Source organism: Gossypium arboreum, chromosome 3 (genome assembly GCF_025698485.1).
Source record: "Gossypium arboreum isolate Shixiya-1 chromosome 3, ASM2569848v2, whole genome shotgun sequence".
Classification (NCBI taxonomy): domain Eukaryota; kingdom Viridiplantae; phylum Streptophyta; class Magnoliopsida; order Malvales; family Malvaceae; genus Gossypium; species Gossypium arboreum.
This window is the reverse complement of record NC_069072.1, coordinates 138,275,141-138,292,168: the sequence shown is the minus strand read 5'-3', so window position 1 is coordinate 138,292,168 and position 17,028 is coordinate 138,275,141. Positions and strand designations below refer to the sequence as shown.

The following is a 17,028-nucleotide window of genomic DNA, read 5'->3' as shown; positions in this document are numbered from 1 at the left end:
AATTTTTCTAATTTAAGAGTGGTATCAAATATTAAAAAATATTTATATTTATTTCTAAATTAAATTAAATATTAACTTAGTCCTCGATTTTTTTTGTCAATTTGATTTTTATTTTTAAAAAGAGTCAATTTGATTTTTTAATGGAATATTTATTAAAATATTTTTTAAAGATACTGGTGTTTGCAACTTACGTGATAGTTCACGATACTTTATACTCATATAACATTATTTGACTTATATTCCACGTCAACAAATAATTTTAAAATTATAAAAATAAATATATATAAATTTAAAATAATTAATATGAAGTATGCACGAATTATGTTCAAAAATTAACGTTTTAGTCAATATTTTCGATAAAAAATTAATTCGACTCTTTGCCGAGAGCTAAATTTAGCTTTTAAAAATGAAATAAAAGCCAATTTGACAAAAGATATAAATATTAAGAGTTAAAATTGTCATTATACCTGTAATATATATATTCTTTTAAAATTATTTTATGATACACAATATTTATCTATACAAATTTATATTTGATGTATTCACATGTATAATTTTTAAGAGTGAAGTCAGAATTTTTCCTAGAGAGCCAAAATTAAATTATAAAATTGAGGAATGGTTGAAATATAATTTTATTATTATTTTAACAATTTTTTTTAGGGTTGAACTATAATTTACCATTTAGAGAATCCCAAAACGTAATTGTATCATTGTATTATTTAAAATTTTACAATATTTAGAGGAGAAAAACTACAAAATTACCTTTTTCTTTTTTTAGTCAAAGCGTCTGCATGCCCTTTGCACTTAAGCAATACGTGTAATGTGTAAGACAAATGGCAAATATCTAACTATGCCACTTATGCAAGGTTTTCTATTTTTCTGGAGAACCTTTATATATAAGAGTAAAATATTGATTTTAAAATATCGAGGAAACATAAACATGTAAATATTATAACCACTTCATACATATCTTTTAAATAAAAAAAATTATCTGATCTCGTTTTACCTTTATTAATATAAAAAATTTCGTGTTGATTTAATGGTCAAGGTGTTATCATTCTAAATACAGTTTCATTTCGAGTCGTGTTAGTCACGTTGTTATAAAGATTTTGCCCTCTATAATTCACCAAGAAAAATATATAAAAAAATCAATATCATTCATAATAGATTACTTAAAATTCATTAAATGGTTCGAATTTAACCATTATCGATAAAGGTGAAGGTTAAATGTGACAATAATTGTTCATCGACCCAAAGTTAGCAATTTATGTTACAATGGTAAACTACACTTAATGTCATTAAACTATTAGTAAGTTTACGTTTTGATTATACAACTTCAAAATCAGGGACGAAGCCAGAAAATTTTTTTAGGGGGGCCGGATGAAATTTTAATTTTTTATAGTTTATATTTTTATAATTTGTAAAGGATTAAATTAAATTTTTATAATTTTAGGGAGGCCAAAGTGTAATTTTACCTTTATTAATTTAAAATTTTTAAAAAATTAGGGCCTAAAATGAAATTTTCCATTTTAGGAGGGGTCGGGGCCCATGCCAGCCCCCCTGACTACGCCCCTGTTTAAAATGTTACAAAATTAGTTATTGAACAATTTGAATATTTTTATTTAAGTCATTGGGCTGTTAAAATTGAAAGCTCTCATTCTCCTTCTCTTTTAAAGTTCAAAATTTTTTCATGAAACAACTTTGAAACGTCACAATCTTACGAACTAATACATATGATACGCAATATATATATTTACAATTCTTTTATGATAATATCTATATATACGAATTTATATTTGATGAGTAAAATATTTAGGGTGAAGCCAGAATTTTTACTCAAAGAGTGGTCAATTGTACTTTTACTATTGTTTTAACTTAAAATTTACAATTTTAAAAGGATTAAACTATAAATTCACCATTTTGAGAGCCAAAATGAAGGTTTTAAAATATTTATATGTTAAGGAAAAAAAATTTATTTATAAACATGAAAATAATATAATAAAGATAATAAAATATTTTTAATTTCATCAAATTATATTTGGGGAAAAAAACTCAATACAGAAACTGTCTGCGAAGCATTACATTACAATAACATTGTCTACGAACCGATCAAGGCCGACCCTCAGAAAACATCATAAAATGGCCCCATTAAAAGGGAAAATTATGAGGTCAAATTTAAAGAAAAGGGGCAATGAAGCCCAAAGTTTTCCTGGAAAAACACTTACAACCACAAATGTCTAGCAAAAATATAACGTTTTTTGGCCCAAAAAAGAACAAAAATATAACATTTTGAACCTTATTCTAAATTGATGTTTGGGTATAGGAACAGAGCAAATATAAAAAAATCGAGGCAATGTTCTATCGGCGAGCCTAGTTGTCAGCCACTTCGATGAGTGTTGTCTCGTAGTCATTCGGAGCTACGAAACCGTGGAGATTCATGACGGTTGCAGCCACGTTTGCAAGTCCACCATTCGGAGCATCACTGCGGAATCTAACACCAGGTGCCAATCCTGGACCTCCTATCGCAATAGGCACCTAATTGAAACATCCATAATATACATCACAAATTCAGAACCTAATATGATTTCGATAATGCGACCATTCATTGTTCTTTGTTGCAAAAAGAATAAGATATTGGAAACTTACAGGTTGACAAGTGTGGGAGGTGAGTATCTGGAGATCTCCATTCTTGTCGAGAAGAGGTTCCCCGGATTTATTTCTCTTCACCATGTCCTCGGCATTACCGTGGTCTGCAGTCACAATGTATATTCCGCCAACTTGTTCTATCGCATCGAGGATCATCTGCACCAAGCAATATGATCAAGAAAAGCCTTCGTACAAGACAATGCATGCTTTAGAACAATATCGGATATGAAAATACAACTCAAGAATAGAACGACTTCGGTATAAATGTAAAAAATGGATGATGCATTCGTAGTAAGAAGAGAAAGTGATATTGATTTCCGATGAAAAATATCCCGTCAGCATCATATGAATAACTAGTGTGAAACACGACTGATTACAATTCATTAGAATGCTGTAAAATCATTAGAAATTTTTGAAGTAACAATTAAAGAATGAACTCAAGCCATTGTACCTTGACAGCTTCATCAGCAGCCTTGCATGCCACAACCGTAGCCTCGATATCTCCGGTATGACCCACCATGTCACCATTTGGTATGTTCACACGTACCTAAACAACAAAAAAGTTAAAGGTCAACCGGTTCAGTTTTGGTTTCAGTTAGAATAATCGGTTTTAATAGATTAAGTTTGGTGAATTGTCAGTTCTTGAATTTTACTCCATTAATAATCACCTGGTCAAATTTCCCACTCAGAATAGCATCCCTAGCCTTTTCACCGATCTCCAATGCCTTCATCTTAGGTTGAACATTGAACGTAATGCCAACATCGCTCGGGATTTCCACATATTCTTCCATTTGAGGATTGAAATACCCGGAGCGGTTCCCGTTCCAGAAGAAAGTGACATGGCCAAATTTGACAGTCTCACTGCCGATAAACAAACAAAGCATTTAACATATTGAATATTTCAAGGAAATGGGAGGTACGGATTATAATGAGTTGTCCTAAAACGCACCTGCAGGCAAAAGTACGGACACCATTATGCACCAAATATTCACCCGATGTTCTATCAATCTCTGGAGGAGAAACAAGGTAGCGACTTGGAAGCTTCAACTCGCCATCATACTGAAGCATTCCAGCATAACGGATTTTAGGGACCCGTACACGATCAAATTTGTTGAAATCTTGATATTCAAGTGCCTTAGCAAGCATAACCATTCGATCTGCTCGGAAGTTAATGGTAACAACAGCATCACCATCTACTATCGGACCCACAGCCTTGTTGTTATCATCAACGATGACAAAGGGAGGTAAGTACTGGTCATTGGCATTTTCTCTCAGTTTCTTTACAGCTTCAATGGCATTCTTAAACTTGTGTGGGGCTTCACCGAGAACTTGAGCGTCCCATCCTCTCTTAACAACATCCCAATCATTCTACGAAAAATCCAGTCACAAAAGTTAGCTTCTTAATCAATTCAAATGAATCTTTTAGATCTTTGACAATGATTTCTCACCTCATAACGGTCCATTGTGACATACATACGGCCACCACCAGATGCGATGCGGGCATCTACACCTTTTTCACGTAACTTTGCAAGGTCATTCTCGAGAATCTCCACAAAGCCTACACTCGAACCATCCAAAACATCACGACCGTCAGTGAGAACATGAACACAGATTCTTTTAGCACCACGCTCACTAGCTCCCTTCAGCAACAACTGCACAAAAAGATTTAAAAGAACAACTAATTAAACTTAAAGAAAGGAAATGAATTCATTAAGGAAACCAAGAATCACCAAAAATTACCTGCAATTGATCGAGACGGGAGTGAACACCTCCATCGCTAAGTAATCCGATCAAGTGAAGGGTACCCTTCTCAAAAGATTCACTTATATACTTAAATCCTTCACCATCATAGATCTTCCCCGAGGCAAGAGCAAGATCAACAAGCTTAGCCCTATGGTTAAAAATGAATTAACACGTTAGAACACTTGCAGCACAGTTAATTTTCCATCAAGATAGCAAGCATATCCATCCATCCATACATACACATCACACACACACACACATATATAAAGCAATAATCAAAAAAATAAGCTTACCCTTGAGCGAAAATGCGGCCTGCACCGAGAGCATTGTGACCAACTTCACTGTTTCCCATGTCATCCTCTGTTGGAAGCCCTACAGCATTTCCATGAGCTCGGATTAATCTCCATCTGTCCGGGGCACCCTATATTCAATAACATCAATTTCAATCAAAATATAAGTCTCATAACAGAATCGTATAATGTAAATCCTTTTATTAATCAAAAGATTGTAATAATGTCCATATGAAGAAAAAAAATACTTACAGTTCCCATAACTTAAAGCAAACATATATACACATTTTCCCCAAATTGCTGGAACCAACTAACATATACAGGTTAAATTGTGCTGTTAGTCCCTTGTATAAAATTTGATATTTGGTCCCTATACTTTAAAAGTTAAAAATTCAGTCCTACTTTTTTCAATTTAAAAATCCTAGTCCAATCATTATAGTCATTGATACTTTCTACCAAAATTTGTCAAATTAAAATGTGAGTATAGCCTAATCAAAACTCCAAGTCGACAATTAAAAAAAAAAAAAAAGAATTACGATTTTAATGTATAGAATTTGAGATTTGGTCCCTCTACTTTAAAAGTTAAAAAATCACTCTCCTATTTTTTCAATCATTAGCCATTGATAGTTCCTGTCAAAATTTGTCAATTTGACATGTGAGTATAGCCTAGTTGACAAATTTTAAGAAAAAATAATTAAGATTTGAGTGACTGGGCTTAGATTTTTAATAAATGAAAAAAAGGACTTAATTTTCAACTTTTCAAGTACAGGGACAGGGACTAATCTCAAATTTTGTCAAAGTACAGGGACTAACAGCATATCTTAACCACATATATATAGTTCGATTCTCTGTATTATCAGTCAACCAAATCAAACAGTCATCTCATTAAATCTCAATATTAAAACACAGGCTAAAAAAAACCTACTCTAAAAACAAGATTGAAAGCTTCATTTTCATAAAGAAACGAGATCCAAACCAACCAATACCATTAACAAACTATTATCGAATAAAAAACCAAGAAAATCCCAGATCTAAAATCACAAAAACAAATAGAATCTTAAAAGAAGAAAAAGGGCGGGACCTGTTTGAGGGAATCCATGGTGGGTGTTTGAGCAACATGGATACAATTGTATTGATCTGGTTTATATTCGCCCCAACCATCGAGGACCACGACGGCGATACGTTTTCCCTTTGGAAGCTTTGGGTGGTCCTCTAATTTAAACGATACTTGTCCTGAACTCGCCATTGTTGTTAAGCTTCGAATGTTTGTATTTTAATTAAGATTTGAATGAAGGTTTGATGATGGTTATATATAATAAGGGAGAGAAAAAAAATGGAAAAACGAGAGGAGAAGACGGCGGCGAGAATAGTGAAAGGATTCAAAGATTTTGACCTTTTAAACTAAACTGGTGGCGTAGAGACAAAGCATGGCAGTACCACGTGATTACACACATCCATAAAATTTTTTCTTTTTTGAAAAATCTCTCTCTCAACGTAATCATCCTCGCCATGAAACAAAAATATAATTAATCACCTTCAACCTACTCTAATTCATGTCTTCTTCTTAACAATTTTAGATGTTGACAGACTCTTATAAAAATTTAATTTAATATTTTAAAATTATTTTAAAAATTATAAAATATATACTATAAAAAAATAAAATTTCATTTGGCTCCTCTAAAATTTATTCCAACTTGGCCCTAGTTTTCTTATATTGATAATTATACTCATATTAATCGAGCTAAAACTCAACGGTCACATATCTATAATCTTATAAAATTATAAAATTATTAAAACGAATAATCACTTATTTAGTCATTTAAATTAAAAATAAAGTCATTTTAGCTCTTTATTTAATTTTTTCTTATTTTGACTCTTAAACTTGTATTATTTATTAAATCATCTCAAATAAATAAAAAATTAGTATATATTAACTTTGTTTGTGTGACATCTATGTGGAAGTCCACGATATGCCACGTTAGCAGTTAATTTTTAAAAAAATTATAAAATATTAAAAATGGTAATTTTATACTTTTATATTTTATATTTTTAAATTTTTATTTAAAATTTTAATTAATTGTTAACGTAACATCTATTTGTATGAGTTAGGAAAGTTAACAAATAGACAAAAATTTAAATAGAATAATAAAATGACTTTTTTGTGAAGTTGAAAGGCTAAATTAGTCATTATATATATAATTTTAACCCAAAATACCGTGCATGATATATATTTAACTTTAATTTTATCGTGATAATCAAAACATCAATAAATTATTTATGTAAATTTTAATAAATATATTTGTTATGTAATTTTTCACTCACGAGTAGTTCAACAAATATAGTTTTTTTTAAAAATTTAGTATTATAAATAGAGGAGATTTATAAATAAATACATGATTATAACTACACATAAAGAGATTTGAACAATTAAACTTGAATGTTTAAATCTGAAACCTTAGTGTTTTCATTAAATTTTATTATTTAAATTTTGTACATTATGATTCTCGTAACTTCAATTTTATTATCTCAATCAAAACCTAAACTACTAATTATATTATATTTAATTACTTTAAAATATTTATATTTTTTATATAATACAATATTAAATTCACGCACTTAAACGTATATACTTAAACTACCACACAAATAAAATCAGGGGCGAATTTAGAGGATGGCATGGCCCCAACCCTTCTTAAAATGTAATATTACTTTTTAGGCCCTTGAGATTTTTTAAAATTTTAAATTAATAAAGATAAAATTACAATTTAACTCTCTCTAAAATTATAAAAATTTAATTTAATTATTTAAAATTATAAATATATAAATTATAAAAATTAAAATTTTATCTAACCCTTTATAAAATTATTCTTGCGTCGCCCTAAAAATTATTAATTACTTATATTAATTAGAATATAGTGAACATCTTTGATCAGCGGGTCAAATGTTGGGTTGTTATAATATTTATATTATATTATTATAATATATTTTGAAATATTTTGATATTATGTTATTTTTATGTATTTAGTGTTTAATAATAATCACAGTGTATGATAGAAGATTCTAGAAGTTCAAACAAAACACAAATAATATCCCCATTTTTCCAACGGTTCAAAAGGAAGAAGGGCGGAAAGTGACGCCAACAGCAGAGGAATTACCGAGAAATATCGTTGAAAGTGCTATTAAGGATTAATATATCATTTAGGACTTAAATTTATTTTAATATTCAATTTGGTACTTAAATTGTGTTCCAAAGTTCAATTTACTATTCATACCAAACGGCATCATGCTGTTCAATAAATGCTTGACATGTGTGCTCGATATATACTTATTCTCGTTGAAGTGTAAATATGAGAGCATGAAGTATGAGCCTTCAAAAACTAAATATGAAGGACCAAAACCACAATTTCACCAATTATAATTACACTGTTCAATATCTACATAAAGAAAAAAATTGGAAAATAAGGACACGGATGTTGGGACCCACTTATAATATTTTCCACAACCTAATCTTCGGGCCGAAGTAGTCACTGCTTTATTAAACACTTACTATATGCTCATTTCCCCCATCAAAGCAAAGCAAAGCAAAGCAAATCATCCGTTTGTGCCTTCCTATCCACGCAATGAACAACCCCAAGCGCAAAGGCTATGGCTTCAAGCCCTCCGAGCAAATCCTCATGGGCTATCTCCGAGACCGAACACTGTTCGGCCGTGATTACTTGGTCCAAGACATCATCGACCTCGGTCACGATATTTGCAACTATGATCCATGGGATCTACCTAGTATGTTCCCTTGTTTTTGTTTTTCTTTTATTCAATTACTTACTAACATTCTCTCTAAATTCGATTCTTTCTATTCGTAGGTTGCAATTCTATCACACCGAATGATCCGGAAAGGTTTTTTATTTACCCGAAAACGTATAAGTATGCAAACAGTAAGTCCAAGGTGATCGGTACGCCTACCGGACAAGTACCGAAAGGTGAACAACGGCAGCTGATGATAAATCGAGCTACCAAGAACGGAAAGTGGAAAGTCTCGGGGGATCGAGTTAATGTAAAGTCTAGTGATGATACTGAACAAGTGATTGGTATTAAGACAAGGTTGTATTTCATGCACAATAGCTGCCCAAACAAAACAACATGGGCGTTATATCAGTTCGAACTGGTTGATATTGATCCTTGCCAAGTAAGTTATTCCTTAAACTCGAACCGATTTTCTGTTGCGTTGCGTATATTGTAATGAATTTTTCTTCTCATTGATTTTTGTAGGATAAATATTTTCTTGGTAAAGTGATAATGAAAAAGCCAACCAATATTTCAAGTAACAATATAGACGATCGGATCTCAATTCCGCAGGCTAGTTAACTTCAATTCGTGCCAACAATGGTGACTAATTAAAATACTACACATCGAGTTTATGTTTTATGTATATTTCAGGTTCGAGTAGAACTTGGTCCGGAGCCATCAGTTGAAACCCAAGTAACTAATGAGTACGAGTGGACTCAAAGTGAACAAACTAATGAATTTATAACATCCTATCCAGTTTTCGACAATGAGAACTTTATTGATGACGGGAATGAAGTGATCTCCTATCACCAGTCACAAGTAAGAACACTTTTCTCGGAAATCTTTAAAATACTACACATTGAGTTTATGTTTTATGTATATTTCAGGTTCGAGTAGAACTCGGTTCAGAGCCATTAGTTGAAACTGAAGTAGCTAATGAGTACGGATGGACTCAAAGTGAACAAACTAATGAATTTATAACTCCCCGTCCGGTTTTCGACATTGATGATGGGAATGAAGTGATCTCCAATCACCAGTCACAAGTAAGAACACTTTTCTCGGAAATTTTGAAGTTTAGTTCATTTAATTCATGTAATTACTGTTAAAACGTGTCTCGAAATCTGTAGATAAATATGGAGCTAATTAGAAGCTTGGAAGTACCTAATATAGGTATTGAGGATCAAAACCAATCATACAAGAATATTGGGATCGATAATGATCGAACAGTCCCCGATGGAAGCAATCAACATAATATAGTTGCAGCTGCAGAGAACGAAAGCTCAATCTTGCCTTCTAATTTACAGGACCATCTAATAGATTTTATAAATCAAATGGTGAGTTACTTTTATATTGTTCATCAAAAAACAGGCATAAAACATGTTGAAAAATCTAATATTTGCTTGTTCATTATGATCCAGGAATGGTCCGACTTATACAACTTATGCCGCCGTAAAGATGACGGGCTTTTTCTCGACGAGTTGTTTGACGAGCCGCAAGAACTCGGACCACAAAATCAATGTGGTATTAACCAGCAAGTTGCCGCTGGTGCTGAAATAGAGTGCACCAATTTGCCCCCTTTGGATGTGGCTGAATCTTCCTACTCGACGGATTCAGTCCGTAAAAGATTGGCCATGGAGGTTGAAGGATCGGGCACCGGTGTAGAAACTGAATTGGCTCAACAACAAGCAAAGAGAAGTAGATCATAAAGTCTGTGTTGCTTATCTCCCGTATTTGATTAGTGCTTATAAGTCGTAATGTTAGACCCATCCTCTTATAAGTTAGTTTTCGAGGTTGGGTTTATGTTTATTTGACTTGGGTTTACGTTGCTTGAATTACAAGTTAGGTTTTGAGGTCGTGTGTTTCGATATGTTTCGACTATATATATGGACATCTATAATAGCAAAGTGTGGCTTGCTTGATATGCTTTTATTATATATATATATATTTATATATATAACACGTAATTTCTTGACATTTGTTGATGCTGTAAGAGAAAAGACACAGAACCATATAGTGGGGAGCATAACAAACTAAAGTGGCAAAAGAACAATAGGTTAGTGGTCAAAAAGGAAGAGAATAATGAAAAAAAAATGAGGGTTAGAAAAAAAAGCATAAAAGTTTGCAAGTAATTTCATTCAAGAAAAACAAAATGTCACATTTTTAAGAGATTAAAGAAAAAAATAATATCAATGTTGCCGGCTAAGTTCTAGCTCGATTGATTTTAGTATTATTGTCTACGTAAGAGGACGTGAGTTTGAACGTGTTGAAACACATTTATCCTCCTATTGTAGGGTTGGAGAGTGACTATGGATAATTCTAATCAATTAGTATAATAATAATATATATCAATGTTCGATGGATCAATACTTTTTATGTTGATTAGTTATAGGGAAAATGACGAATAATTTACATTATTTAAGTCAAAAAAATAAATAACGGGTTCAAAGCTAAACAATTATTTTTCATTAAATTTACAAGAAAATAACGTCTCATTAAAAAAAAATCAACTTTTATGCCAATTAGTTATAAGTGAAGTTGCAAATGATTTAGCTTTATTTAAGTTAAGAAATTAATTCTCGAGTTCAAATATAAACAATCCTTTTCCTTCCTCTAATTAAAATAAAAAAATCTTTATAAAAAATAATGCCATAATTTATTGAAATAAATAGCGTAAAAGTATCATAAAGGCTCTTATATTAAGAGTCATATTTCATTTTGTTTCCTCTATTGAAAAAGTGCAATTAGCACTTGTACATTACATAATAGAGTAAAATAGTCATTTCTGTTAAAATTTTAATCCATTTGTACTGTTATAAACTGGTGTGCCTGACGGAACAACCAGACAGTGACGTCATGAGTTCCTCTTATTGATGTGCAAAGATAAATTTTTAATAATAGAAATGGATGAATTTTTTAATAGAATGACCAGTTTACTCTTTGATCTAACGTACAAAGATTATTTTGCCCATTTTTTTTTGAATAAACGAAGGAAACTATAATCTAACTCCTACTAAAGGAACCTCCATGATACTTTTACCAATAAAAGGAAAAGTCTTGGTGTATGGTGTTGATAGTAGACGATACATCTATAAGTTTTTTTTTATTATGTATATGAACAACTAAGATTGTTTAAACTGGACTAAAATTTGACCGGATAGGTTGGACCAAAAATTGATTGAGGTGTGGGTTCGGAGAAAGATATTGAACTTGTTAACTCAGAAATCAATATAGACTAGTTGAACTGAATAAAAAATTGATTGAACTGGATTTTTAATATTTTTAATAAGTTATTTAATTAAATAGGATGCACTGAGCAAACCGATTAGATCAATAATCTATTCGCCTGACCAATTCGATTATCGATTTAGTTATAAAAAACTTTCTCAACAAGCATAAAGGCAAAGAAGCTTTGGACGCAAGTAAGGTAAGAGTTGAGTGTTATTTTTTCTACGAAAAGATTGGGATGAAGATAGGGATATATTAGAAGCAAAATTGGTGCCCAAGAAAGACCTTTTTACGTGTGTTTCTAATATAAGGACAACCATATTAGTGGGAACATAACAAACTAAAGTAGGCCGAAGAATAATTTGGAAAAGGCCAAAAAGGTAGGTGGGTGGCTAATGGCAATTTAAAAGAAGAATCATGAAAATCTCAAAAGAAGAATACTAGTGAATCAGACTATTCATGTCAAAGGTGGTAGGAAAAAACTGTTTGAATTTTGGTTTATAAATTCGATTCATAATTTTTAAAGTTATTTTATGAAAAAAAATTGAATTTTGGAAAAGAAAGAGAATGCGAATTTTCGATTGATGCAAGTGATATAAATAGAGAAGGTCATATAGTAATGATTTTATTAGCCTAGAGACTTAAATGAAAACTTTCGAATAGTTTAATGATTATTTTGTAATTTTTTAAAGTTAAATAGCCAAAATGTAAATTTACTAATAGTCTAATGACCTTGAATGTAATTTACCCTAAAAAATTGATCCAACCGGTTTATTGAATCGAATTATTAGAGGATTTGAAAAATCTAAAAAAACCGACCCAACAAAAGCAAGCTCAACCCAACTCTTCGCTTATTGAATTTTCTAAAAAACTTTAGGTCTGCCCAAAATTTCGTGATTCTTAGCCCAAAAATATTGAATTTTAATTTTCTATTTACTGTTTTATTTTCTGATTTAATTTTAAATTTATTTTCTTTGAGCCCTAGGCAGCTAAGTATTGCTTCATCTACTCTTTCTTCTCCTTTAGCCGTGAGCCTTTGCTTCATTGAAGCTCTAAATCTCTGCTTTGCTTGCTGCTGCGGTAGTGATTTGTATCGATTTGCTGCTGCTGTCGGCTCCGGTAATTTCTTTTTTTTTTTTAAATTTTATTCGATAGTGTTAGAATAAGTAAGCACATGGTATCTATGTTGTTTATGAACCTTAGGCTTCTTCTTAAGTGAATATTGATTGATAATTTGATGCATTGAAAGTGTTGCTTTAAAACAAGAAATTTCACAACAGGATAAACCTATTGAAACTATTTGTTTTTACTGTTTTAAGGTTTTAGCAAATTTGCAAAATTGATCGATTATCAGTGTCAGTTTTTTGTTAGCAATATGCAATATGAACACACACACACACACACACACACACACACAGATGTATGTATATAAGGGTTGATTTGCAAGTCAATGGACGTGACTGATTTTCATGCAATTATTTGTATTTATTAAAATATTTAGATTTTTTTTTTAAGATTTTCAACCGGTTAAATAGGGAATTAATGGTTTGATTGGTTGGATTACTAATTTGGTCCCATTCAACTAAACCCTAATTCTCTCTTTTTCATTTATGTATTTCCTTTTTCAGGATTACAATAAGAATGGACAAGTTTCATCAAACAGATTGCGTTGAAATTTTATCTCAAATTAAGCATCAAGAGAAGCTGCTTAATCTCAAAAGAAGGTTCTTCCTCTTCTATCTTTTCTTTAATTTCTTGCCTATTAATTTATTCTCTTTGATTTCTTCAATATATATACTTTTCTTATAATTCTTCACAATTCTGAAAATTAGCTAGTAATTTGTAATATAAAATATACTGCTGGTCTTTTTATTTATTTATTTCTTGTTGAAACAAGTTAAAGATCGTCCTTTTTCTCAGTGCATATATATATGTGTGTGTGTGAAGGGAATTATGTTGTTTCTTGTAAGAATGCATACTAGAAAAGCCAATTCAAGTCGAATAGGGTGCTAGTGTTGCAGTCTTGAATGTTGATTCTAGTGATGTTATTGGAATGTATTTCATATTGTTATAGAAAAATGCTTTTGGTGTATTATGGGAGTTATGTTTGTATTGGAACTCAGAACTGAGTTACTCAGTTGAGATCTTTTACAGGTGGTTGATGGGACTTTCGACTTCCAGGTCGAAAAAGAAGCAATTCAAGGAACCTGAGTTTTTCAAGTGCAAGTAAGTTGGAGAGCTTACTTGTACTTATATTTGTTATTGTTGTTCTCTCCTGTAATGTTAATCAATGTGTTTGCATTCGGTTCTTTATTCCAGGACTTTGCCTGAATCTTTTCTGAGGGAGAATGATGTAAGTTAATGCAGCATTCTACTATAATGGTGGATGTTATGTTCTTTACTTCCCTTAATTTGCTACTATAAATATGTTCTTCCTTTAAAAAAATTTGTATTATGTTTTGCAGATGTTCTCTGAGATTATTAAAGCTCATGTTCAAGATGCCTTCGGAGCAAGCAATTCCAGAAGAGGAAATCATGTAATTCAAGATGATGTCCAATCATTTGATGCATCCAAGATAACTGGAGTTCTTTTCTCATATCTCGATGCTTTGACTAATGATGGGCTTCACCTTATTGTTATGATACTTTCAGGTGGCTCAGGAATGATTAAGAAAACTCAGTGCGAAATGAAAAAAGCTATTAGAGAATCTTTGCCAAGCTTTTTGAGCAATAAAAACCTTGAGCATGAACAGAAGACCTCTATTATGCAGCTATATAAAATTCTCAATGACCCTAAAAATTTCCGGAACAATACTATGAAACCGATGACTCCAACATCTCTGTTTCATCATGCTGCTGCAATCCAGGTGCTGGATGGGTTAGAGGATTTGCCTTTCCAGACCTTGATTGCAATGGATAGGAAGCTTAGTTGCGTCAAAACTGTGCCCCAGTTAAAGACACGTGAACGGGGTCAGAAACGGAAACGTTTAGTTCAGAAAGTGGGTAAAACCGCTAGAAGGATGCTTATGGATCTTGATGGAGAGGGGAAGCTACAAGGGCCATTAGCTAAAGCATTGGCAGTAGCCGACTTATCACTAAACCTAACTACGGGTTGTCAAAATTCCTCCACGACAAGCTTTCTCCAATTCACACCAGAAATAGTAAGCTTGCAGAATGATATTGTGAAGGCTATTTGGACTCTTAAGACGAAGGCTAGATTCCCAGAGCTGAAAGCCTTACAGCTTTTGTTGGATCCAAATATTGAAATAGCAACTCGTTCTTTAAGAGGAGCAATTATAGATGCATTAACAGAGTTCCTCTTTGAGTGCAGTGATATGAATACAATTCCCAAGTCTTTCTTAGAAGCACTTTCTGTTATTAACAGAGATTCCCGATCTTTGCCAAACAAGATTTCCCGATCTTTGCCACATCAAAGCTTCCTAAAGGATGAAATTGAAGAAGAGGTGGAATGTATACTCAGTGTGAGTGCTGAGATGAAACAAATTTTTTGGGACTTGCTTCCTGATCACGAGTTGGATGAGGAATTTGCTGATGCCTATGGGGAAGCTTTAGAAGGAAGTGATGATGATAGTTGTATTGAGGATAGTGGTTGTTATGAAAATGATTGGAAAATGGTGAATAAGGACTTGGAGAGTTGTATGTCCCATTCTGTCAAGTCAATTGAGAGAGATGAGGTTATACAGGACGTGAAAATGGATCCAGAATATGCCTCGAGTAATGCGAAAAGTAGCGAAGATAAAAACAGAGTAAAGAACAAGGCCCCTTTCAGTTCACCAAGAGGAGATTTAAATAGCCGATCAATTGAGAGAGATGAGGTTGAACAGAAGATTGGAGTAGATCCAGAAAATGCTTCGAATGAAAGGTTTGCAGACAACAAAACAAGCAAGTGCAGAAATCGATACCTTGCCATCCAAGAAGCATGTGATGAAACAAGTTTGGTTGCACACAAACTAATTGGTCGGTTACTGGAAAAGTTTGCTAAGGAGCAGGATATGGATTTAGATTGGAGTGATAGCTTGTATCTCGGAGGTGACTCTTCAACTCAACAACATATTCAAGGACAAGGTATCGAACTTCTTTTCTGTCCCCACCCTTGTTTCTCCCCTCAGTCGAGCTTTATAAACCATGTGCTTACTCGGCCAAATTTTCCAAAAAACTGTTAACATGAGCATATTGACTATCACGCAGTTTTAGACTACATTGACTTCAATGTTATATAAAAAATAGTTTCCCAATGTCTAATTGCTTTATATGCACTTTCTTCACCTTCTACGATTCATAGTAAATAATACTCCACTTTCGCTATTCGTGCAGAAAAGAAGCAGAAATTGACCGAGGAAGACATGGGAGATAATCTTATCGGAACACTGAAGGAGCTTATGCCTTTTGTTACAAAGAGGTATTTTTCTTATCCATGCTTATTCCAGTATATGACTTCTCGGTTTATTGATTCTTCAATCCTATCTAATCTATTAGCCCATATTTTATCAACCAAACCCTTGATATTGAGATGTAAACTGTCATTTGTTTGCCGCAGCCTGCCAGGGCATCAAAATCGAAAGAGTTGATGGAGGCAAATTTTAGGTGCCCTTTTATTATATCGGCCCAGATTTTCTATCGCATACGTGTTTATTGATTCAACACAACCTATTCAAATTCATTTATTTGAGATGTGGGTTGGCTTACAAGGATAACAAAGCAAACACATTCACATGTCTTAACTGATTCATTGTACAGAAAAGTAATTGTTGGTCAGTGATGAGGTAAGTTATGATCATCTTGCTTGCAAATCCGGGTCCCCATCCAAACGATGCGCTTAGGTAATCGAAATTTTGGAAAGCTGAGATCTATATATTGTTTCACATTCATTCGGAATTCAGAAATATTCATTTCTTTTAACATGTACCAATTGTTAACGAGTTCTCTCTCCTTGATAGAATGCTCGTGGAAAGAATTAAGAAAGCAATAGTTAGTTACCCTCAAAAGTTTGTTGTCAATTAGTGTATACGATGTCATGTTTATGTTATTTTCTTGTATCGTAATCGTTTTTACGATATTATATGTTTTTCAAAATTTTGGCATGTTAATGCTATGAGTTGTATAGATTTAGACACATTCATGGCAATTTGCACACTCAAATTCTTAAATGTGCAATGGTATTGGTTTTTCATGTGATAATGCTTGAATTAAGCTAAACTCAAATTTGACCTTTGCAATGTGATGATCAACCTACTAACCTCCATTTTTGTAGGATTGACATGATAATTAATAAGTTATTATACATGGATTTGAATAAACGATGCTACAACTACAATTATAA

The 17,028-nt window shown here is 32.3% G+C and overlaps 3 protein-coding genes across 4 annotated transcripts; 2 read left to right on the top strand and 1 right to left on the bottom strand.

Moving 5' to 3' along the window:
- Window positions 1-2,013: 2,013 nt before the first annotated feature.
- On the bottom strand, window positions 2,014-6,254 carry LOC108476273 (2,3-bisphosphoglycerate-independent phosphoglycerate mutase). Its single transcript, XM_017778436.2, has 9 exons — window positions 5,761-6,254; window positions 4,683-4,810; window positions 4,387-4,537; window positions 4,095-4,298; window positions 3,596-4,014; window positions 3,315-3,507; window positions 3,098-3,193; window positions 2,647-2,802; window positions 2,014-2,535 (listed from the first exon to the last, which is right to left on the bottom strand). Exons 1-9 carry the CDS (start codon window positions 5,923-5,925, stop codon window positions 2,371-2,373), a joined length of 1,677 nt encoding a protein of 558 aa, XP_017633925.1. The 5' UTR covers window positions 5,926-6,254; the 3' UTR covers window positions 2,014-2,370.
- A 1,945-nt stretch (window positions 6,255-8,199) lies between these two features.
- On the top strand, window positions 8,200-10,381 carry LOC108475093 (NAC domain-containing protein 86-like). Its single transcript, XM_017777092.2, has 7 exons — window positions 8,200-8,459; window positions 8,540-8,862; window positions 8,946-9,032; window positions 9,114-9,281; window positions 9,350-9,505; window positions 9,590-9,796; window positions 9,881-10,381. The coding sequence occupies exons 1-7, from the start codon at window positions 8,300-8,302 to the stop codon at window positions 10,166-10,168; spliced, it is 1,389 nt and encodes a 462-aa protein (XP_017632581.1). The 5' UTR covers window positions 8,200-8,299; the 3' UTR covers window positions 10,169-10,381.
- A 2,114-nt stretch (window positions 10,382-12,495) lies between these two features.
- Window positions 12,496-16,795, top strand: LOC108476109 (uncharacterized). Of its 2 annotated transcripts, XM_053026092.1 has the most exons (8): window positions 12,504-12,564; window positions 12,673-12,806; window positions 13,316-13,411; window positions 13,842-13,913; window positions 14,007-14,040; window positions 14,153-15,773; window positions 16,023-16,107; window positions 16,246-16,795. In XM_053026092.1, exons 3-8 carry the CDS (start codon window positions 13,329-13,331, stop codon window positions 16,274-16,276), a joined length of 1,926 nt encoding a protein of 641 aa, XP_052882052.1. In that variant the 5' UTR covers window positions 12,504-12,564; window positions 12,673-12,806; window positions 13,316-13,328; the 3' UTR covers window positions 16,277-16,795. The 2 variants fall into 2 exon arrangements, with proteins under 2 accessions (XP_017633690.1, XP_052882052.1); XM_017778201.2 differs by having other exon boundaries at window positions 12,496-12,806.
- The last annotated feature ends 233 nt before the right edge of the window (window positions 16,796-17,028 follow it).

Coding starts and splice junctions, on each gene's coding strand:
- LOC108476273 (XM_017778436.2), bottom strand. CDS start 5,925: ATGGCGAGTTCAGGACAAGTATCGTTTAAATTAGAGGACCACCCAAAG. Junction 4,811..5,760: donor CCATGGATTCCCTCAAACAG/GTCCCGCCCTTT, acceptor TATTGAATATAG/GGTGCCCCGGACAGATGGAG. Junction 4,538..4,682: donor GGCCGCATTTTCGCTCAAGG/GTAAGCTTATTT, acceptor TTTTAACCATAG/GGCTAAGCTTGTTGATCTTG.
- LOC108476109 (XM_017778201.2), top strand. CDS start 13,329: ATGGACAAGTTTCATCAAACAGATTGCGTTGAAATTTTATCTCAAATT. Junction 13,914..14,006: donor CCTGAGTTTTTCAAGTGCAA/GTAAGTTGGAGA, acceptor TCTTTATTCCAG/GACTTTGCCTGAATCTTTTC. Junction 15,774..16,022: donor ACAACATATTCAAGGACAAG/GTATCGAACTTC, acceptor CTATTCGTGCAG/AAAAGAAGCAGAAATTGACC.
- LOC108475093 (XM_017777092.2), top strand. CDS start 8,300: ATGAACAACCCCAAGCGCAAAGGCTATGGCTTCAAGCCCTCCGAGCAA. Junction 8,460..8,539: donor TGATCCATGGGATCTACCTA/GTATGTTCCCTT, acceptor TTCTATTCGTAG/GTTGCAATTCTATCACACCG. Junction 9,033..9,113: donor ATCGGATCTCAATTCCGCAG/GCTAGTTAACTT, acceptor TGTATATTTCAG/GTTCGAGTAGAACTTGGTCC.